General features: G+C 38.9%; 1 protein-coding gene across 1 annotated transcript in view; it reads left to right on the plus strand.

The window, feature by feature from the left end:
• LOC149539972 (Cleavage and polyadenylation specificity factor (CPSF) A subunit protein) overlaps window positions 1–24614 on the plus strand; it is a 205679-nt gene that overhangs the window by 38959 nt on the left and 142106 nt on the right. The window contains exons 5-7 of the mRNA XM_089801190.1: window positions 16968–17055; window positions 17195–17370; window positions 17477–19529. Of these exons, the coding sequence (XP_089657316.1) occupies window positions 16968–17055; window positions 17195–17370; window positions 17477–19529 (2317 nt within the window). The remainder of the gene's footprint in view (window positions 1–16967; window positions 17056–17194; window positions 17371–17476; window positions 19530–24614) is intronic.

The following is a 24614-nucleotide window of genomic DNA, read 5'->3' on the forward strand; positions in this document are numbered from 1 at the left end:
CACAATCAAGACCAACATCTTCCATAGCCACCATCCCAGCCTCAAGTGAAGATTTCAGCTTACCAGTATGGTTAAGTAATATTACTGTGAAGAGTAGGAAGATTGAGTTACCACCAGATGATCTTTTTCCAGAGAAGGGAAAATCCAAACTTCTAGTACGTAATGCAAAGGTTGTTTCACGAATCCTAGTTGCTTCTAAGAAAACCAAGTATGCTGAAGTCTTAGAACCTTTAGTGGACAAGCCATTTGAAGAGCTTCATTGCTCAAATTACAAGTTCACAAAAATTGAACTTGGAAGACAGTCGTGGGTGGAATGCTAGCAAGATGCACAAGATGTAGTTTCTGCCTTGTCCAGGCGATTTGATGAACTCTGGGAGAAGAAGAAGCTCAAGTTGGAGAATACTTGCTTTCATCAGATCATTCGCCAACAATCTTCAAAATCAGTTGTCACCACACCACATTCAGAATAGGTGAGTCTTAGAGTTGAAGTGGCAAGGGGTTGGTTTGAACAAATTATCATAGAGGGAGTTCAGTGCATGCAAGACACGTAAAGTTCTTGGACATCTCTGGGGTACTGTAGAAAGACTCGAGGTTATGCATTCTTCCTTCAACCAAGAACTAAAAACCTTCGACGAAGATCTGAGCATATCGGACAAAATGCTAGAAACTGACTTGGATGTTTTGGTCACATGATATCGTCCCATCTACAAAAATGTTCAATGAATACCAATGGCTCATGGGCCATAAGGTGCGAGTAATTGAAAGGTTGATAAAAGAGGTACAAGAAGCCGTTGGAAGTTGTAACACTGTGGAAATTGACATCATGTATGATCTAAAGTAGACAAGGTGCAAGGTGCTCAGTAAGGACGATAATTTGGTGATAGAAGAAGATATCACTTCATAATTCTCCAATAGAGTTAATGCTGAATTTGAAGTGGATGATTTTAGAGTACATGTAATGAATAGGTTTGGAACCTACAAATTTTCAGCAAAACCCCTATGGCATTTTATTGTAGAGAACTACTAGATTGTCAAGAAGTGTAACACCACAACAATCAAGGTGAATGTAAGTGCACAAAAGATGAGAATTCCAAATCTTTCAATGCTCCGTGATTGCATTACAAAGTACAAGGCTTTCGTTGACAATCTTTGAGATTGATTCAACATTTTTAACTTTTTCTTCAAGTTTATTCAAATGTTTTCAGCGTTGTAGTTTTAGAAGATAGATTGCGTGTAATCCTTTTACTTGTAACTCGATTACACGCACCTTCATGTAATCTAATAAATCTTCTTTCTTAGATTGACCTAGTCAAGGTGGTTGAGTGTCTCCCACCTTTATCTCCATTTTTCTGTCACTCCTTTGCCTATATAATGGAGTGCCCTTCATTTTAAATAATCATCTTTTTTGTATGCAAGAGACCTTTGCTATTTTCATGCAAACCTAATTGGGATTGGTTGTACAAGTTTGAAGAAAAGTGAATATAAAGAGCAATTTGTTTCAAAGCTTTGTCTGGAAGCAAGTTTGGTAGCTGGAAGCTGTGGCAGCAATTTGTGTCGCTCTCTTTAGTTAATGTTAATCTTGTGTGTATTTAGAGTGAGTGAGTATGAGAAGCAATTTGTTTTGAAGTTGTGACTGGAAGCAATTATTGTCATACAAATTAGAAGTTGTGACTGTAGTTTGTATTGTTGTCTCATGTTCATGTATGTTATTAGAATTAAGTTATTTACATGTCTGTGAACTGGAATAGCTTATAGGCTTAGAACTTAGAAATCATCTTCTTTTGGAAGTCCGTGTGTCCCAATAGTAGAGATTTACCATTGTAGAATAGAAGAAATAGACATAGATCTAGACTGATATGCTTTCAATCGGCCTGTGAGTTGGTGTAAGTTTATTGGTATCACTGTTTCCAATTTTAAGATATAAGTGTAGGTAAGAGGTCCATCTTGCCCATTATCTGCTCTGTGAGTAAGCAGATTCTTTCTTGAATCAAGAGGAAAGAATATTAGTAACACCCTTTAAAAGTATCTCTAAACTTCTTTCTTACCTTGAGTTGATCCAAACAACAGTGAGAAGGAGGAGCCTTCTGTTTAAGGTAGGAGGGACTTCGTCTCACACACTATGGGTGGTACTCCTATTTTGCAATGGAATTTTACACAAATTGTCATTTGCAAAATATCCAGCCAATAGTTTGTTTACTGCATAGATTAATTGATTGATGCACACAGACAATAGATGGATATAGCAGAACTTCTTCCTTTATTCGCATATGCCAAAATATTACATTATGCTTGATGATGATTACAATGCTTCCCGAAGGGGGTATATATACTCACCGAAGGGCCTTTCGGAAGGTTCCCGAAGGAACCTGTTAGGCACAAGTCGGCTACATAACAAATAATACATACTATCCTACCCGTCGGCTCATTTGCAATTATTTACCGACTACATCATCCCCCCCAAAAAGAATAGTCGTCTCTGGACGACAATTACAGAATATTCGAGACAATTAACAAACAAAATTCATTAACTAAGTACAACAAGATAAATCTGCTTCTGCCACATCACTTTCACGTTTGTCTCGTGCCTGCACCAAATTAGTCTCCAAACCACGTTGCATCTGTAGCCTCTGCTAACACAATACTGTCTCCTTAGCTGACCTTGATAGCCACCCGTGCTGCTTAGTTTTCTTCCAACTCCTGGGTACATTGAGCCAAGTGTCGCTATATTGCTTCCAACTGGATGATCAACTCCTCCCGAGCTCTCTATGCATCCACCAAGACAGCCTCACGTCCAACACCTACTCCAAGTGCCTCTGGTACACAAACACTCCATGCCTGCAGCAGCTCCAGGTCTCATCAATTGGTCACACTTCCCACGAGTGATAACTGCAACGATTGGGGGTCTAGGGGGCAACACCCCCAGTGGGGTCAAGGGGCAATGCCCTCGTGGGGTCCTGGGGCAGCGCCCCGGGTGCGCTCCCTGTCACGATACAAGGTGGGGTCGAGAGGCAGCGCCCCTCGTTGCCAAGACCAAATTAGCACTCCGAAACCCACACAAAACTGCATGGAACACACTATTTCTGTCATTTTCTTCTGATTCCACACTCTTCCTGGCAACCGCTTATGTCTACCCTTCCCTTTGGCATCATGCATTACTCATTTTGATATATATATATATTTAGTGCTTGTTTTTTTGCTATTATGCATTAATTAGCTATTTCTTGGTTGCTTAGTTTTTTTTGGTTTCTTTCTTGTTCATCTATTAACATTCGTGTTAAATAAAATACATGCACACACATACAATTGTTACTATATATATATATATATATATATATATATATAGTGATTGTTGTTTTTATTTGGTTATATGTTTTTTGAACTTTCTTTTCATTTTTATTGGTTTCTTATTGTGATTTTTTCTTGTTCTTTTTTATTACTATTTTTTGTGTTTTCCTAGTGTTGGATACCCGTTTTTTACCTCTCACTTTCACACACTCTTTCTTACATAGTCTCCTTATATGATTATATATCTTGGTAACATTACTCGCTTGCTTCATTTGCCTATATTTATTGTTTTTTCCTTAGGTTTTCTTCTTTTTATTATGTATTTGTTTGTCTGTGCATATTTCTTATGCTCTAAGAATTGGTTAGTTGTGTCATTACTTTTCCTACTTTTGATTGATTTCTTGGTTTTTTATTTTATGTTCTTTCCTTCTTGTTGTGTGTGGAGTGTGCCCTTGTTGGTTCCTTGTCCAACCCTCTTTCCTCCTTTGGTTAGCGTGCAATCTCTCTTCCTTCTGGCACCTTTATCTTTTGGGTCAGTCAACTTCTGCAACTCATTTTGTTTTACATCTCTTGCTCTATTTTCATCCTGATGATGGATCATGTAGTGTGATTCGAAACGTTGATGGTAAAAATCTCTACACAATCAAATCCAAAAACAAATATATTATGCAATGGATTGTGGAAATCTGATCTCTTTAATTGAAACCCTTCATGGGAGGGAACTCTGTTTCAAATCCAAACAGCTAGAGATGTTAAGGATCAAGCTAATGAAAAAGGTTGCAGATTTGGCTTTTCTTAAGAGATGTCGTGACTCCCACTTGATCCCCTCATTTGTAAAAATCAAACACCACCTATGGGGGGTGTACACCAAGCAGATTTTTGTCCGGGCTAGTCTATCTCTCCTTAGATCAGTTATTCGGTCTACAAGGAGATCTATCAATCACCTAAACGCAAGATTGCTCCCCCTACACCTCGAGCTAGCTTCTTCCCTCCGTCCGGAACTATGGACACGTCTTGACATATCCTCATATGCCAGAGCCCTAGGACGTCAAAAGGAATGTATTAGCAGGCAAAAGAAGAAGTTTGAGGCTCTTGCTCACAAGTTTCAGCACTGTCAAGCGTGGTCTGGTCATTTCTTTGGGTCTCGCTCCGAGTTTCTCCATTCTCAATAGCGCCTCCCTACACATCATCGTTCGTGGAACCAACACGCTGCTCATCTTGATTCAAGGACGTGTTGATCTTCGTGTTCTCCTCGCCCTGTGGCTTCCTCTTTGCAGACCTTGGTCGAAGAGTCATCTGTTGCTGTTGGTTCAACTCGGGTGCTTGACGGCTCCTGCGAGTTACATCCTCAGCACCACGTGACTGTGCAGCATTTTTCGTCTTCCTCCAACCCTGTGGCAATGCAGCCACGCAACTTGGTGCAGGGGTCTAGCCACAGGGGCTCTCCTCCGCGGGCTGAAGCTGCTCAACGGTCTGATTCTAACGTCTCCGACTCCTCTTTCGCAACCTCAGTTTCCAATGCCAACGTCTCTCTGCTCATTTCCTCAGGTACGTCTTCTTCTATGGTGTGTCTTCTACATCTTGCAGTCTTAGCTGTCTTTCTGACTCTCCGGTGGTTGGTATGCCTCGAGCCCCTAAACCTCTTGATGATGTTTTGAGCCTTGGGCCTTGTCAACCCGCCATCAGTCTGGTCTCTCCGGGGGTTGCTTCAAGTTGCACTTATGGAGACCACCTAACCTGTTCCAAGCCTTGTCCTTCACCCACCGTGAGCCATCTGCATCCTCACCCGTTGTTTGAGATCATGGGGGGGGATCAGTTATCCTCTCAATTGTCACCCTCCCACACCTCGATTTCTGTGGCTTGCCCCCGTCGCAGCCCTTCCTCCCACTCTTCCAATTTTGTGCACCAATGGGACAAAAAATTGGTCATCAACCTTGCTGATGTCCCCATCGACCCACATTCTTTTAATTTCTTAAAACGGGGCCTTAATTTTGCGGTGGCACCTCATGCCATTCCGCAAGTTGACTTCTTGGTAGAGATTGAGAATGCTATTCGGTCGCTACCTAATGATGCCGCCGAAGAAATTAGACAAGATTGTGCAGTTGCTTTGAGGTGGGCCAAACCTCCTAGGCGCAACATCCCCAAAGTTGAGTTTCTTTCCTTCAAAAGTTTGTTACATCACAATGACTTAGTAATAACCAAAGCTGACAAAGGCAATGCCACGGTCATTATGAACAAACAAGACTATGTAGCTAAGATGCGTGACCTTCTCGCTGATTCTCGTAGCTACAAAACCTTGCCTCGCAACCCTTGTGCTAAAATCCTTAAGCTTGTCAAATCTAGGGTCGTGGCATCTTCCTTTGATGATGATGTCAAGAAAAGGTTAGTCCCTTTGAAGGAAGTCACCCCTCGCATTTATGGTGTCCCAAAAATTCATAAGGAGGGTATTCCTCTTAGACCTATTGTCGACACCATTGGCTCCCCTACGTACCCGCTTGCTTCCCATCTTGCCAAACTTATCTCACCCTTGGTGGAAAAATCTGATTCCTTTGTCAACGACTCAACCCACTTCGTCCAATTCATTAAGGGCGCTCATCTAGACAGTAATGATCTCTTGGTGAGTTTTGACGTTGTCTCTCTCTTCACAAAGGTTCCTATTCCCGATTCAGTTGAAATCGTGAAGCTTAAGACCAATGTGGAGATTGCTAGTTTGGTTGAGTTATGCCTCAGGTCCACTTCTTTCTCTTTCCAAGGGGTCATCTACGAGCAAGTTGAGGGTGTAGCCATGGGATCCCCCCTCTCCCCGGTCATTGCCAACCTTTATACGGAACATTTTGAAGAGGTGGCCCTTCAATCTTTCCCTCTTAAGCCTAAGTGGTGGAAGCGATATGTTGATGATACAAACATTTGTTGGCCTCATGGGATGGATAAATTAGAGGAGTTCCACCAACACATCAACAACATAGCGCCTTGCATTTCCTTTACCAAAGAGCTCGAGTCTAACAATTGTTTGCCTTTCCTTGATGTCCTTCTCATCAAGAAACCAAATGGTACCCTTGGTCTTCAGGTGTTCAGAAAGGCTACACATACAGACTCGTATATCTATTCATCCTCCCACCACCCCCCTAGCCAAAAATTTGGCATTCTTAAGACCCTTGCCCTGAGAGCCTATAGAATCTGTGATGATGATCATTTAAGCCTTGAACTAAACCACTTGCGTCATGTTTTTAGGCTTAATGGTTACTCTACCAGACAAATCTCCAGAGCTCTCAACCAAGCGAGGTCCCTCCACCTTTCCTTTTGTGATCCCAAACCTTCCCCAACTCCTCTTGGTGTGTTTGCCTCTCTCCCCTTTGTCGAAGGTATTTCGCAAAAAATTGCCAAGATCTTGACCAAAAAAGGTTTGAGAGTAGCTTTCAAACCCCTATCCAAGATTAGAAACCATGTCCCACCTCTAAAAGACTCGAGAGATGCATATTCTAACTCAGGGGTCTACAAAGTTGCTTGCTCCTGTGGGACTCCTTATATTGGCGAAACTGGTCGCTCTTTCCATACTCGGATAAAAGAGCACATTGCAGACATTCGACATGATAGGGTTTGCAAATCAGCCTTAGCTGAGCATTCTTTCTCTTCCAAACACCACATCTGTTTGGAAAACACGCAGATCCTAGCCAATGAGGACAACTATTTCAAACGGAAGCTTAAGGAAGCTGTTGAGATCTATAACCACCCTATCAACCTTAATCGTGATGATGGCTGGACCCTCAATCCCTCGTGGCAACCAATGTTAACCTCGAGGTGCAATGACCTTGGTCATGAGGGATAATCCCGCTCTCTCACCCCCCCCGTCCCTCTCCATCCTGCTTGGTCACTTCCCCTCTCCGCTGGTGGGTTTCTCTCTTTCCCTTCATTTCCTCCTTTTTTTGCTTTTTTCGGTCTGTTTATTGCTTTTGTGCTTCTTCTTTGTCTTGAGTTTTTAATTTCTGGTTGGCTTTGATCTCTCTCCTCCTTGTTTTCTTCTTAGGGTTTTCAAACTTTGCATAATTCTTTATTTTATTTTTCATTTATTTTGTATTTTTTTTTATTTTGTATTTTATTTATTTTTTATATTTTAAAAAAATTTATTTTATTATTTTTTGTGCATTATTATTTTTATTATATATATATCACATCTTAAATAAAACACATACACACACCATATCTCGTGTGCTTTTGTCTTATTCAATTCGTCATATAGGTTTTTTGTTTCTTCCTTATATATTATTACCTTGATATTGTTATATATATATATACCTTCCGTTATTTGACGCTTATTCTCTCTCTCTCTCTAGCATTAGATATTTGATACATTTTTCTATCCCCCTCTATATTTTTTTTAATATATTTGTGACATATATATATATAACCAGTTAAAAAAAATGTGTACACACACCTTATCTCGTGTGCATAGGTTTTCAACAGGTTATATAGATATATGTTTTTTACTTTTATTTTATATTCTTTCCTATATATATATACATATATACGCTTTGGTTCGTACATATTTTTGGAGCGTGCACATAGTAGTTATACTATGTGTACATGTGTTTGATATATATATATATTTAGTGCTTGTTTTTTTGCTATTATGCATTAATTAGCTATTTCTTGGTTGCTTAGTTTTTTTTGGTTTCTTTCTTGTTCATCTATTAACATTCGTGTTAAATAAAATACACGCACACACATACAATTGTTACTATATATATATAGTGATTGTTGTTTTTATTTGGTTATATGTTTTTTGAACTTTCTTTTCATTTTTATTGGTTTCTTATTGTGATTTTTTCTTGTTCTTATTTATTACTATTTTTTGTGTTTTCCTAGTGTTGGATACCCGTTTTTTACCTCTCACTTTCACACACTCTTTCTTACATAGTCTCCTTATATGATTATATATCTTGGTAACATTACTCGCTTGCTTCATTTGCCTATATTTATTGTTTTTTCCTTAGGTTTTCTTCTTTTTATTATGTATTTGTTTGTCTGTGCATATTTCTTATGCTCTAAGAATTGGTTAGTTGTGTCATTACTTTTCCTACTTTTGATTGATTTCTTGGTTTTTTATTTTATGTTCTTTCCTTCTTGTTGTGTGTGGAGTGTGCCCTTGTTGGTTCCTTGTCCAACCCTCTTTCCTCCTTTGGTTAGCGTGCAATCTCTCTTCCTTCTGGCACCTTTATCTTTTGGGTCAGTCAACTTCTGCAACTCATTTTGTTTTACATCTCTTGCTCTATTTTCATCCTGATGATGGATCATGTATTGTGATTCAAAACGTTGATGGTAAAAATCTCTACACAATCAAATCCAGAAACAAATATATTATGCAATGGATTGTGGAAATCTGATCTCTTTAATTGTTTCAATCTGTCGTTTTTTTTTTTTTAATAGAAAACTTCTTGTGTCTAAAACTTTACAAACTGTGGTTGAAATCCGTATGCCCAGATGTATACTGGAAATCCATACAGCAATTTTTATTAAAAAAGCTGTATGGTGACAACCTTAGAGATTCTGTATAGTGGCAACAGGTGGTTCACTCAACAGGAAATTCATTTGAAGGTCCGTACGAAAAGCAATAGAGAATCTTGCCTTCAAAAAACCGTAGGGCAATTCATTTTTATGGAATCCGTACAGCCTATGTTGCAAACATACAAAGAAAAAACTTTAAAATCTGTACAAGCATGAGAAAACCATACGCCAATTTGGAAAGCTTATTTGTACACCAAGCTTAGAATCCATATGCCAAGTGCACAATCTGTACGCCCAGTGCAGAATCCGTACGCCAAGTTAAAAAAACTGTGCACCAAGTTAAATCTTATAAAGCCGTACGGTGAACTGGAATCATATAAATCCGTATGGTGAACTAGACCATTTATACACTCATGAATCTGTACGGCATCACAATCTTTACACTTCAAAATCCGCACACCAAATGTATAAGGGAAATCCGTACGGTAATCTCCAAAATTAATGCTTTGAAAAATTTGTACGTTGGCCTATTGTATCCACCTTAAAAGCCATACGGTGATTGGGCTTTGAAAATCCGTATGGTGGCTGTGCTTCAAAAATCCATACGGTGACTTTTTGACTTGCTCTCTTTTTTTAAAATTTTATTTCCTGTCCTTCCTAATCTTACATATGTACAATATTTACATATATACAGTACTTACAGTCGTTCATTTCTTAGTTGTTCGTCCATGGAGGTGCGTTATTTCTTTCATAGTGGACATTCATCTTCGACCTATGCATTGTGTCGGCCACTTCCTTTCCATCTAGTGTCCATAATTTTATTGCTCCGTTATCACCCACTTCTCGAATCTGATACGGCACGCTGATCCATTTCACTTGAAACTTGCTTGGTTTGATCTTGTTTCGTCCGTCATACTTCAACTTCTCCTGCCATCTCTTCCGCCTGTTTTGTGTAACTTCCGTGGCCCATTGTGCCTGCAATCGTCGCTCATCTAGTTTATTTAAGGTACATGATCTCTTCCTCCGGTTTTCCATATCGCCCAGTTTGTTCTCGAAGCTCGGTACCATGAACTTCGTCGGCTGTCCCTTCTTGCCGTCAATAACACCTCTAGTCCGTACTGCTGCAACTTTTATTAAACTCTTCGTCTTTGTTTCCTGTGTAGACCGTATGGTGTGTTTTCCTTGTTGCCGACACCTTTCTGCTATATTTTTGGTTCGACGTAACATTTCCTTTCTACGCGGTCGTACAGTGGAATCTTTCCTTTTTGTGGGTTCATATTGTATGTTCTTTTCTTCAACTTCAGTCCCAATTGCCTTTCCTTCTTCCACTTCTCTGTATTCCTTCGGACATTCATTTCTCTTTTCTTTCTCACCTTCATCGACCCTTAACATATTACAGCTTGGAAAGAGTTCGTAGTCCTCTATTTGCCAGTGGTAAAGATTGTTCACCGAATTTAGATCGTCATCTGTCGATCCTCCTTCCAACCGTAGGACTCCCTCCTGATCTGGTTCCATATTCTGCCTCCTTTCATCCTCTTCTTCAGAATTTGACGATAGAGCTTCTTCCCCGACCATTTGAGTGTGTAAATCGATGACGTACTTCCACCCTTTGCTTTCAAGTGATAAAGTATTTTTCTTCTAATCGTGCTTCGCCTTGGCTTGTATCAGCCACCCTCGGCCCAAAATGGCATCATATCCTCTCCGCTTCAATGGGATCACGACAAAATCCAACAAGAATGGCTGTGTTCCAATCATCACTGGTTGTGCTATCAGGACTCCCAATGGCTTGATTCCATGTTGATCGGCCGTTAGCAGTTGGAATGTAGGCGGCCATAATGTCGGTTGTCCCAACCTTTTCTAGGTGTCTTTGGGCAACACATTGACACTGGACCCTCCATCCACAATCGTTTCCGTCAATATAGTCCCGAGAATTCCCATTTCGACAACTGTCGGATGGCGTCCGGATGAGAGGGCTAACAGCATTAGATCTTCTGCACTTGCGCCACTTTCCTTCTTTTTGTCTGCTGTACTTGCTCCACTTTCTTGCTTCCTTCCATGTTCTCCTGGTAGTTTAGCAGCGGGCACGATGTTTGTGAGTGCTGATCGGAGTTGAGGCATAGTGAGCAATAGATCATTTATCCGGCCGGGTACCTCGGTTTGTAATATTTGCCATACAGTGTTCTGTTCTGCGTGGTTCCGTGCGGAGGTACTAGTCGTGTCCTTCAAGTGTGCCGTTGCTCTTTGGATCTCTGCCTGTGCTTCCTCCAGTCTCTTCTTTTCCTCTATCGGATCGGGGTATAGCTTCGCATGCTTTCGAGTGATTGCCAGAACTTCTTCCTCGTCCGTCTCGACGGTAATCAAGTTTACCCTAGACTTCGGGCACTTAGCATCGTCATGATCGCCAGGTCCACACCATCGGCATAGCAACTTCGGTGTGTTCGTTGTTGTGTACTCTCGGGCGAAGTGACCCCACAGATTGCATGCGTGGCATTGAACTCTTGATTGGCCATTCGCACCATACTGAATTTGACTCCTTCCGCCATTATTGTTGTTGCGGCTATTGTTGTTGTTGCTGTTGTTGTTTTGACCGCACCAGTTATTTTTGTATCCACCCAATGTGGCACCTTCTATACTGGTGTTCTCGCTCCCTCCTGACACGGAGGCCTCCCACGTGAGGAACACTTGCTGTGGTGCTCTTGATTTCAGGTTGAAAGGGCATTCCTTTATCGAATGTCCCATGATCTGGCAAACCTCACAAAATTGATCTTTCGGGCAGGATCCCTTTGTATGACCTTCTTTCTTGCACTCCATGCACCATAACTCATTGCCCTTGGTCTCCTTGTGCATGTTCTTGAACTCTTTCATCATCCGAATCATGTCCTTTTGAAGAGCGCGGACCTTCTTGCTCATGCCTTCATCATGTTAGAATCTGAAAAGATTAATAACCCAGAAAACTAGTGCAAAGAGTAAATATCTAAACTGTGAATGCAAATGATACAAAATCAAAATAGCAACATAGAGTTAGTCTCCAAGAGAGTAATGCAAATGCTAGAAGCAAAATAGCATTAAGAGGATGCAAAAATAAGAGATGCAAATACAAGCCAGGTAGCATGCTTATATAGGCTAGGAAGAGGGAGGAGGTGGCAACACCAACCAATGAGGAGCAACCATCTATCGGACTAAAGATAGCAAAGTATCTTCCCAAGATGGCTAATGGATGCTCACATGTAGGAAGGTGACACCTCACAACCATTCACCTAATAAGACATGCTTTATTAACCTAAGCGAGATTATTAAAAATGTAGGAAAAACCTAGCAAAATAGGAAAAATAAAAAACTACACTAACACATCATCACTGCTATTTTCTCCTGAAGGTTCCTCGTCATCTGAATTGGACGAGCTACTCTTCTTCTTCTTTGTCTTTTGCTCACTTTCGAGGTTCATCACCCGATTGTACACTTCAATGTATGTCGATGGTGGCACGATCTTCATCTTCTTTCGCAGCTTTGGGCGAAGGCCTTCAATGAACCATCTCTTTTGTAGCCCATTAGTCGGCTTATTCTCCATCTTATTGATCAGGTCCTTCAACTTCCTGGTGAAGACTCGGACTGGTTCATTCTTCCCTTGCTTAGTATTGAATATCTCCGCTACAATTTCATTATCGTCACGCAATAATTGAAATTCTGCGATAAACTCCTTAATATTATCCCAACTGTTTAACTTTTGTGGATCTGTATTAGTAAACCAAATCGCAACACCCCGCAGGGTGGCCGGAAACTGTCGGACCCATTCGTTTGTATCTGTTATACCATTCGCCCTCCAGATCGTTTCGCATGTTTTATAATGTCTTATCGGATCGGCGGTTCCTTCACCATCAAATTTAGACAATTTTTCTTTTGGTCTTGCCATTATTACTGGATGTTGTGGGTTTTGCTGTGTACCTGCGCTGTTTCGCACTCTTGCGTTGTTTTGTACTCCCGCGCTGTTCTGAATACCCGCACTATTTTGTATACTTGTATTGTTCACACTCGCGTTGTTCTACACACCCGTGTTGTTTTCCACACCTGCGCTGTTTTCAATACCCGCGCTGTTTCTGACACTCGCGCTGTTTCCAGCATCCGCGTTGTTTCCAACACCCGCGCTGTTTTTGATACCCGCGCTATTTTCAACACCCGCGCTGTTTTGTGAAGAAGGGTTTTCATCAACTAAAGCTGTCTGTTCTGGAAGTATATCTCGGATGAAGAGTTCACTCCACACTCATGCTCCTTCGGCACTCTGATCCGTGCGAATCAATCCCCTTCTGTCTGGATTCACTTCCCTTGGCGTATACAGGTTTAGAAACTCCTCCCTTGCTTCTTCCACCAAATTGAGCCGTTGTCGAGTCTCTTCCAACAATTTTTCAGTGCTTCTGTGTCCGTCGGTAACTTGCTGAAATCTTCGTTTGCATTCAGCCAGTTGTGCCAAAATTAAATTTTCCTGCGTTGTGCGTAATTCGTCCTTTTCCTTTAACTTATTCTTATTTTTGTTCAACTGATTCGACATTTAGTCTTCATCCGTCTGTCGTCGTACCAGGTCCATCGGGCAACGGTGCCAAATGTCTACTGCATAGATTAATTGATTGATGCACACAGACAATAGATGGATATAGCAAAACTTCTTCCTTTATTTGCATATGCCAAAATATTACATTATGTTTGATGATGATTACAATGCTTCCCGAAGGTGGTATATATACTCACCAAAGGGCCTTTCGAAAGGTTCCCGAAGGAACCTGTCGGGCACAAGTCGGCTACATAACAAATAATACATGCTATCCTACCCGTCGGCTCATTTACAATTATTTACCGACTACATAGTTTTTGGAGACTCTGCATGGAAGCGAACGCATTCGGAAGCCTCTTGCTATCGTTTGAAGTTTTATACCCTTTTGCTGATTTGTGTTTGAGTTATTATAGGTTATCACACTGGAGAGTTTTGAAGAAGTTTATTCGCGACGAAAGAAGGCCAAAAATTCTACATGACCTATAGGAACAAGTTGGGCTCAATAGGCTTGATAGGTTCTATAGGAACTACAAGTTTTCCTCCTAAAAAGAGGTCATCTACTCCCAATAAAACTTCCCAGTTTTTCCTCAAACCTCTTAATCCTACTGCTCAGCTTATTCATGCTACTCGTATCCCATCTATAATCGATATGGCTATTGGTCCATGGGGAGCAGCTTTTGGCCCATTAAATCTTGTGGCACCTCTATATGCACTCCTTCAAGGTTCCCACAAGATTTATCCCAAATTCTACGGGGATATAAAACACACCTAGATGAACCTATATTTTTGTGGGAGTTCTGAGCATTGAATACGAAGATGTCTCTATAAGGCTCTTTATTGAGACTTTACAAGGCATAGCAGCTGATTGGTTCTACAACTTGGAACCCAATTCTATTCTTTGAGAACCAAGTTTCTAGAAAGATTCAAACCGGTGGAAGATAAGCATGCTCTCCTAACACTGCTCACTCAAATGAAGGAGGCACAATCTCCAAATTATGTCATTATATTTCCCTTATTTATGTAATTATTAAGATAGTTATAATTATTAGTATTTCATTATTTTTATTCTTTTATATATGTTACAATTTCAAATTTATGGTAATATTTATAAAATAGTAATTTATATAATATTGATATTCAAGATCAAATATTTATATTGCAATATAAAGTTGAAATATTAGTATAATATATCAAATATGTAGTATTTGTATTATAATTAAATTATATTTATTTATTTATAATGTTATTTCTGTTTAGTTCTTATTTATTATTAAGTCTTATGTCATGACATTACTGTTGTAACAGCATTCTGTAAAGCATTACTAACTTTTGTAATATAAATACCATTTTGTATTTATCTTCCATCATGGGTCTGAATCGTGTGCTGGGTTATGCATGAATGAAATTGAATTTTCACAGGTTTGCTAGATTCAGTTAGAACATTTTTGGGTTTGTTATTTCAGGGCACAATAAGGAGATCGAAAGTATAATACTGAGCTGTGAAAACATAAATGTATTTGGAGTCTATAAAGGGTTGATATTAATACATGTATATAAAATTACATTTACCCTAAATATTTGGTCTTGAGGTATATCTGGCAGCTTTTAAATTATTTGCAGAGTGTATTGCATTAATATTTGCTTGGGACATTACAAACTTGTAGATTCTTGTTTACTCAAAATGATAAAACTTACTTTTGAATCCTTGCTTTTGTTACTGGATGTACTGTGAGACTCAATGGCCATGTTTTAACATTTGTGAATACTTTTATAATTTTTTTTCTTGCCAAATAGAAGGTGATGAATACAGCTTTAAATACCAGCCAGCCTACCTTGTCTTTCTAGGACAAAAACCAATCTTCACAAATTCCTTCTAGTGTCAATGGTTAGTAAAAAGTTATAAGGTATGGAAGACTTGTGGTTTGCAAAGATCTTTCTTTCTGTGAATGGATCATAAACATGTGATGCTTTGGATGTGAGTTAGAAGCTTTTGATGTGCTATTGACATTTCTGAGAAGGAATGCACTAAAATAAAGTAATTTTTTCGTTTAGGTAGTTCTCACTAACAATTGATTTGATTATAGTAGCTGCCTCAATTCTATGATGCATAATACACTTAGTGAGTGTATAATATATCATGGAAGCTTTGAGCTAGATGTATCTAATATTTGTATGCCATATACATCTTTGTGAAAAAATTCCATATCCTTCCTTATCAACCACCATTGTGTTAATCAAACTATATGGTTGAATGGAATATGGTGCAGTGCAGATGTGAAGAGAGTGATATAATATATTATATTATACATCTTCTCTGCTGCATTCTCACATTTCATTGTTTCGAGAGTGTTATCCTCCACTGTTGCCTGAAGCACTATATTTTGGAGGGCAAACTTACATAGTTTTTTGCTCTGGTATCCACACAATTGCAATCATGTAGGCTCTAACTTTATTTTCTTCCAAAAATTGTAACAATTACAAAGAATAGGAAATGGAGAAATCATATTGAAATGAAATTTTCAGGAGAGTTTTGCAAATTTTATTGTATCCTTTCATATGTGGAAGCGATTACCTACTGCCTGAAAGCATTAATACTTTGAGCAGTTAAAAAGTACATAGAATTATTCTTTTTGGTTCTATCCCATACGTTTCCTCAGCAGACGCCGTAAACTTACTGAAAATCAATTAACACAGGATGGATGGAAAAAATATTGATAGGATTTTGCCTTAAGAATTTGTGTGTCAGTTCATTTTGTGGAGTGCTACTGTTAACTTTTGTCTTCATTTGGTTGCTCGGGAGGACCATATCATTTTTGTTACTTTAGGGTCCATTTGGTTGCAGGAATTGCCGAATGCAACATTCAGTAATGCTGGAATAAGCCCACTTCTAGAATTCATGCATTCTTAAAATAATTTCTAGAATATCATTTGGACCTGTTTGGTTGAACTACAAGAGGAGTCAAAAGATGCATATTCTATGTTTGTTGCAAGAATTGAAAGTGGAATTGGAATAAGTTTTTTTTAAAATTTTAATAATTTGAGTATCAACCAACATTAACGAGTCTTTTTGGAGTTGGGCTTACTCAATACATTTGAGAAAAATCTGTTCAACTCCCTGAATATGCCTCTGTCGTTGCTTGTCTCACCACATTTCACCAAAAAATAACTTCCCTCTAATAATTTGGCTTCTGCAACTAGGGTTGGACCCACGAGATATAAAATTTGGTTTTCAAAAAGTGGAATAGGAATAGGCTATTCCTATTCCACCTTTTAAGTAGGAATTCCGCTATGCTCATTTTGGACTAAAATTAGAATTAATAAATTCTAATTCTACTTTTTGTGTTTACAACCAAAAGTTGAATTTCTGAATTCTAGCTGTCAGATTTTCCTATTCCCATCGAATTCCGACTACCAAACGGGCCCTTATATGCTATTGAGTTCTCCCTAGTCCCTAGATAGAAAATAGTGGTCCAAGTCTTCGAGCCATCTCTTGAGCTGATATACATTTAATTAATTCCATGCACTGGACATGATAGATAGAGAAATGGTATAAATTCATTCTTTTGTATATCTGTACACATTGCAATTGCATTTTTGCATGGAAAGTCTGATTCAAGCAACTTTGATGTGGAAACAGGGGTCGTGCTGTTGCTGTTGGGGCATTTGAGGATAGAGTAGCAGTGTTTCCAGTTTCTAGTGTTGCTGGCAATAACATTGTTGAAAAGGTTTGTATCTGTTTTGAAATTATTTTGATGATCTTTTTCTCCCATTCAAATATGTTTTTACTGTGCAGATTATCAAATTTCTTATTTTATTAGAAATGTACTTTCCATTTTTAAGTATCACTTTCTTTTCCAATTATAGAGGATCTTATACCCAAGGGAGCCTGTAATGCAAGTTGAGACAGAAGTAGGGCGAAGGAAAGGAAGGGAGACAATCACAGCTTGGGGTACGGTTTGGAGTATGAGTTTTGTCTCAAATGAGTCAGAGGGTTCATCTAAAGGAATGTCCCAGGTAGTTCTGGCTGTACTCCTACATAGGTGAGATTATATTCTGCAATGTCCTTATCATTCTTTATAACATTGTTTTCTGATTCTCTTTTGCTGTTGTTTACGTATTATTTGTCATGAAATATTGAAAATGCAGAAGAGGAGCTGTTGAAAATGAATTGCAACTATTAGAATGTGATACCACTGAGCGAGCTATTCATTTGAAGGCACGATTTAGTGCAACCGGACCTCTAGCATTAAATGTTGTAGGTATTCCAGATGTTCCTGGTTTTGCACTACTACTTAGGCAAGGTGACCTTCTCCTCCTCGATTTAACAGATCAAAGCAATCCTTGTCCTGTTTCCCGGATTCGTTTAAACAGATTGAGTGGGGATGGAGAAAGGAACTCTTTAGAAGGTGACAAGGGAATGCTTTGTGGAGGTCATGAAGGGGATGAGGAAGGAAGCTTTAATGTTGCAGCATCTGCTTTATTAGAATTAAGTGATTCTGGGACAAATAGTACAGATAGAGGTGAAGCTATGTGCATTGATGGTGACCAAAGAAAACTAAGTTCATCCTCAGTCTCTGTATGCTCATGGAGTTGGGAACCAAACCACTCTAGCAATCAGAGATTAGTCCTTTGTCTTGATGCTGGAGAAATTTTTATAGCCGAATTTTTACCAGATGGCCAGGAGGGGATTAAGATAAATGTCAATCCTTTCCGTTACAAGTGCTCACCTTGCAAGGCAGTGTTATGGACGAAGGGTGGTTTTATTGCTGCATTTGTAGAGATGGGGGATGGTCAAGTCCTTAAGATTGAAGAGGGCATACTATCCTTCAGGAGCTTGATTCAGAACATCGCACCTATTTTGGATATTGCTCTTGTTGATTATCATAATGAACAGCAAGATCAGATGTTTGCTTGTTGTGGTGTGGGATGTGAAGGCTCTTTAAGAATCATTCGGAATGGTATAAATGTTGAGAAGTTACTTAGTACACCTCCAATATATGAAGGCATAACTGGTACATGGACTATTTGTATGAAACACAGTGATTGTTACCATTCATTTCTTGTGATTTCTTTTGTAGAGGAAACCCGTGTTTTATCTGTGGGATTGAACTTTGTAGATATCACAGATGCCATTGGTTTCCATCCTAATGCCTGCACTTTAACATGTGGCCTGGTAGAGGATGGGTTGTTGGTCCAAGTCTGCCAAAATGAAGTGCGCCTCTGTGCCCCAACAAGTGCTGCTCACTCAGAAGGCCTGGCTTTGCCATCTCCACTTTGTGTATCTTGGATTCCAAACAATGCAAGCATCAGTTTGGGTGCAATTTCTCGTCGAACTATAATTTTGGCAATGTCATCTCCTGGTACTCTACTTATGCTCGGGATAAGGATTTTGTCATCCGGATATCATGAACTTTATGAAATTCAGCAGGTAAAACTCCAGGCTGAGCTATCCTGCATATCTATTCCTCAAGAAGAACTTAGCCCAACTTCTGTGCCAGCATCTATTATTGGTCTGATAGGGATAGGTTCACATGGTCCTTTTCCAAGTGGAGTTGAGATTGGAAAAATTTGTGTGGTTGGAACACACAAGCCCTCTGTGGAGCTTCTGTCAATTGTGCCTGGAGAAAATTTTACAGCCCTTGCTGTTGGGTCTATATCGCTGACAAATACAATGGGCACTGCTGTCAGTGGGTGTGTACCACAAGATGTGAGGCTTGTTCTGTTTGATCGTCTTTATATTCTTTCAGGTCTGAGAAATGGTATGCTGCTTCGTTATGAATGGCCAGTAAGTTCTGTTTTTCCTTCAGAGCTGCCATCTTCATCTCCACTCCCTGCTTTCATGAGTCCTTTGGATGGAAACATATCATCTTATACAGTTGCATATGAGTGCTGCCAAAGTCAAGATAAGTGTACTTCTAGCAAAAATGATATGACAGAAGGTTCATTTCCTGTCCAACTTCAGTTGATAGCTGTACGTCGTGTGGGCACAACTCCAGTTTTCTTGGTTCCACTTTGCAATTCATTGCAGTCAGATATAATCGCTCTCAGTGATAGGCCATGGCTTCTTCAGACGGCAAGGCATAGCCAAAGAATTGCTTATACATCTATTTCATTCCAACCTGCAACACATGTGACTCCTGTGAATGCTGTTGATTGCCCAAAGGGTATCCTCTTTGTGGCTGACTGCAGTCTACATTTAGTGAGTAGCTTTATTCCTGTGTAAGTTCTATGTCTATCATATTTTTTCTATATAGTACAGCCGAGAATGATTATAGTCAAAGAAATATGTAATTTGCGTTTCAAACAACTTTAAGGATTTTAAATATGTCAATATAGCTGCATTTCAATGATTTGTATGTCTTCCATGTGTTTTTGGAGGGGAAATTTGCTCTTATCAATGCCAAAATACAATAGAATATTTTCTTCCACGGTCACATGGAATTCATATTTCAATTGAAAAATTATCACTTAAATGGCTATCTAGTACTTCAAAAACATGTTTGAGAATCTTCAAATGCCCCATTTTTGTTGATTTATTAATTTAATGAAAAGTTGTATATGCTTCACTTGATCTTTTAAAATGTTTTCTGCTAAAGGAGTATTATTATGATTACTGATTTTCAAGGATATGGGTGTATATTCTTGAGCAAAAGTCATAGATAAGAATATTGGATTTCAAAGATTTGATTCTTTGCGATTTCTTTCGTTTTTTCAGTCACAGAATTGTTCACATGTGGCTACTTCTGAATAGTTGACATTATTTCCTGGATTGCTACTGTCAGGCTTCAATTCATTATTTTTTCGAAATTTGTTTTACTGCCCAGCATTGGTTACAGAATCTGTGATTATTTTTTTTCTTTTTTTTCTTATGGATTGTAAGCTTAATAATGAAAAATCCTTTTTTCAATTTTAAATCCTTGGTCTATTATTAATAACCATTATTAATTCATACTTAGTTACTAGGAGGATTGTATCCTGACCATTAATGCTTGTTTCTCATCTTGAACATGTGTTTTGTCTTACAGGCACATATGGGGACATCTCTAGAAATCAGGAGAATTCAAATATAAATGTTTCTTCGAAGTGTCACTTGAACATTAGGAAGCTTCCTATAAAAGTTTTTAAATATATCATATAAATTATGATATTTTGTCACAACCCATTTTTGTGGAAGGTTTAATTGCACTTCGGTGTGGTTCATTGTGATCATCATCAAGTTTATCCTGCCCAAATGTCTATGCAACACAATTTCATTCTAGTGGATTTCTATTACTTCATGCCATATTGCTAACATATACTACTACCTTAATCACTGTACAAGAATTTTTGTACAGCCATTCTTGGTCTCTTGGTATTTTGTTCTTGTGAACGTTGTCAAAGAAAAATCTAACCAAAAGGTCAATTTAAAGTGAATCTGAGTTGTTTTATGCAAATTGTGTTTGATAATTAGTTCCCTTCGTTACTATAAAAGTTGTATTGTGCCTTACTCCAGAGTGTATGTACTTTTGCATAGAGACTTGCAAAGCTTTATTAAAGACAAAATGCATATATATTTTCCCATTACATTTGGAGATTTTTTAATTTTAAGTGACCCTTATGTTGGATGGATATTTTTGAACGGACAATTTGTTCAAATCCAATCACAAGATTGGTAGAGCAGCCACAACGTATGAGATAGAGTCTCTCCTACCTTGAAGGGAAGGCTCCCCGTTCTCACCGTTCCTTGGATCAACTCAAGGTAAGCAAGAAGTTAAGAGATTTTGTAAGGGGTGCTACCAATATTCTTTCCTCTGATCTTTCAGGTTAGAATCCACTTACCCGCTGAGTGAGTAACAGGCAAGATGAAATCTCTAACTACACTCCTAGCTAATTGTTGTAAATGGTGATACCGATACCAAACACCAACTCAAAGCCTACTTGAAAGTGTACTGGTTTGACTTTAAGTCCTATTTTAATCTATTTTCTAAGGAAAACCTCTATCATTGGGGCTCAAAGACTTATAGAAATAGGGGATCCTTAACTATTTTTTGTGAATTTTGAGACAGCAATACAAGCTACAATCAAAGCTTCTAGTCTGTATCACCACAATCGCTCCCTGCCAAAGCTTCAGATCCGATTATGCTCTACTATTTAAACATACAAAAACAACATGAACCAAAGATAACATACATAAATTACAGTAAAAGCTTCTAATTTGTGCTATCACAATTGTTCTCAGTTAAAGTTTCAGCTCCAATTTTTTCTTTGTATTGACTTATCTACAAAATCAGTACTATACAATCAAAGTTATGCTTGCACAAGTTTGGCAGAGCTATCTTGCATAAAAATAAAGATGGTTTTACAATCAGAGGGGACTCCTTTTATAGGAAAAGAAATGAGACAGAGGAGGAAAAAGTGAAAACTCAACCACTTTGACCCGCTAAAACTAGGTGAGAAGAATTATTGGATTACATATCATAAGGACATGCAATCAAATTACATGTAATTGCATCACATGCAATTCATCTGCTTACAACTACAAAAGATGAAATGCTAAAAACTAAAAAGAAGGCAGAGAAAGTTGAATCAACCCTTGAGATTGTCCGGGAAAGCCTTATATTTGGCAATACAAGCATGGACCATAGGAAGATCTGGGATCTCCATTGTCTTTGAAATGACTTCAATCCTATTGCATTTGCATGTGCTGACTTTACGACTTTGTAATTTTCTACAAGAGAATCCAAAAGTGCTTTGCCACAAACTTGTATGGTGATAACATTCATCGTGTGTGATCCAAAATCTTCAAAATCAAAATCAGCATTGACTCTGTCGGTGTAATCTAAAGTCACTTCCTCTTCAGTGAACAAATCATCATCTTTAGTAAGGATCTTGCATCCTATTTGACTCAAACTGGTCATGATTTTGATTTCTGCTACCAGACAACCTTCTAAGGCTCCATGTAACCTTGCCAAAAGGTTTTCCATCACCTGTGCTTTGTGACCTATGAGTCCTTGATATTCATAGAACATATCTAGGAATGGAAATATGTTGTATGTGTTCAGGACATCCAAATCATTCCTTTCCATTTGATTCCAGGTACCCATATTTTCTTTCAGAGAATTGGACTCTTGATTGAAAGAAGAGATCAAGTCATGGAGTCTTGCTTCAATATTCAGATACGTTCAAGGACTTTGAGTGCATCTTTGATTGATTGTGCTCCTTCTAAGATAACCTCTTCGAACCAAGCCTTTGTTTCCTCGGCTCTTCGATTCAACTGGGCTATTTGTGATGTGATGACCATGGGCTGGGAGGATTGTTGAGGAATGATCTTGTGGAGACAAGCATTCTCTTGCTTCAATTATTATTCTTTTCCTAATGCTCGTGATTACTTTTTGACAAGTTCAAGAGTGCATCGTGGGCATCTGATAAACACCCTAGCCGTGATTGTTTACCAAGTTCAATTTTGGTGAACTTGTAATTTAAGCGATTAAGCTCCTCTATTGGTTTATTCACCAAAGGCTCTGCAATCTCAGCATATTTGGTCTTTTCAGAATCAACAACGATTCTTGAAACAACCTTTACCTTTGGGAGTTTAGATTTGTTCTTTACAGGGAGATCATTTGGTGGCAATACGATCTTCCTCCTTTTCATGGTGATCTTTCCTAACCATGCAGGTAGACTGAAACCTTCATCGGCTGAGACTGGAATAGTGGATGCAACAGACATCGATCTTGATTGTATTTCTGTTGTCACAGTGCATGCTTCAATTTGTATAGCTGGAACCACGGGTGTTCTTTGAGATGACTTCGTCATGAACATCTCAAATCCTACAATTGAGGTATCAAGATGGGAAACTTGACCTTCTGTAAGAGTTGAAAAATCAACAAATGCATTTCCCAAGTTCTCACATTGCTCCGCTGTAAGGATAGAAGCTGTAGAAGAGACGAGAAGTGCTAACATGTTCACCTCCGAGATGGAAATGGTACGCGTGAATACAGTGGAGAATGAATCCACATCATTGTGTATGATATCCAAGAATGGTTCCTCCTGAATAGATGGTCCTTGGTTGTTTGGCGGTCGTGGGGGAGATGCGATCATTATCTCTTCCTCTTCCTCTTCTTCCTCTTCATTAGATCCTTCCTTCGTTTCTTGAACTTGCATGAGAGCTTTAGTAGAATCCAAAGGTGGATTTGATTCGTTTCCTCCTTTGAGCTTAAACTTTGGAGTTTTTTCTATTCCTGAGGAGGACGAACCATCCTTCTTTTCAATCTCTAGTTGAGATCTCTTTCTAACCAGCTCAAAGTTATTGCAATCTATCCCAAGCTTTGGATGTACTCTCGTGAGACCTTTTCTTCTCAGCTACTTGTTAGTATTTGCCAAAATGGATTGGGATTTATCAAAAACGTAAAATTCCCTTGCTTTTGTTGCCACTAAATAGGAAAGGGGGCAAGCTTGTCAAATTGAGTATTGTGATACTCTAGATCTAGGATCATGTTGTTATCTTCAATTTCAAACCCTTCTGGAATCTCAACCATGTTAAGGTTGATGATTTGCTACAATGTAAGCCTGCAATAGCCCATTTTAATGATGTCTGCCTTCGTGTGCAAGCCAATTCACACATCTTTTGTGCGATGAACTTGAGTGAATGCTCTTTTGATCTTCGAATGTATCCCTTGATAATTGAAGTCGAACTTAGCTTTGAATTTCATCAAAATGATAAGTTGAAGTTCTGCTTCCATTGTTTTAGCTTTATACACTGAATTCAATGTATAGTGACTGATTTGGAGGGGTTTAGTAGTGGTAATGCCAAATCTTGCTTTGTGTTGACTGTGTTGATACGATAGCACCCCCATGAGCTTTCTGGCCAATTCCATCATATGATCCTATCAATAGTATACCTTGGCAAGGTGTACGGTTCTCCTTGAAAATAACCAACCCTCAAACAGGAAGATGCATCTAAATTGATTTACCCTCTCCGAAGCTTCCTTTGATACCCTTTTGATTGCTAGTTCTTTGTCGAAAAGACATCTAAAATATCCAAAGAATGCATCTTGAACTCTTTTGTAATGTTGCTTGCTCTGTTTCAACGTAATCTGGTCATAGTAGTTCCAAGTGGGAACTAGATACCGATCCCCCTTGGTAGAGAGCCCTAAGAATGTTCCTACGATGTAAACCAAGTAAGAGTTCATGTAGAATGGTGTTGATGTACTCACATGGATTAACTGTTCGCACAATGTTGTGCTTATAAGCTCTCCCCAATAGATGGGTTCCTTGTTTTCAAGAATTTGGAGGATGAACTTATACA

The sequence above is a fragment of the Cupressus sempervirens genome, chromosome 9 (genome assembly GCF_028749045.1).
Source record: "Cupressus sempervirens isolate cs-2001-9-10 chromosome 9, ASM2874904v1, whole genome shotgun sequence".
NCBI lineage: Eukaryota > Viridiplantae > Streptophyta > Pinopsida > Cupressales > Cupressaceae > Cupressus > Cupressus sempervirens.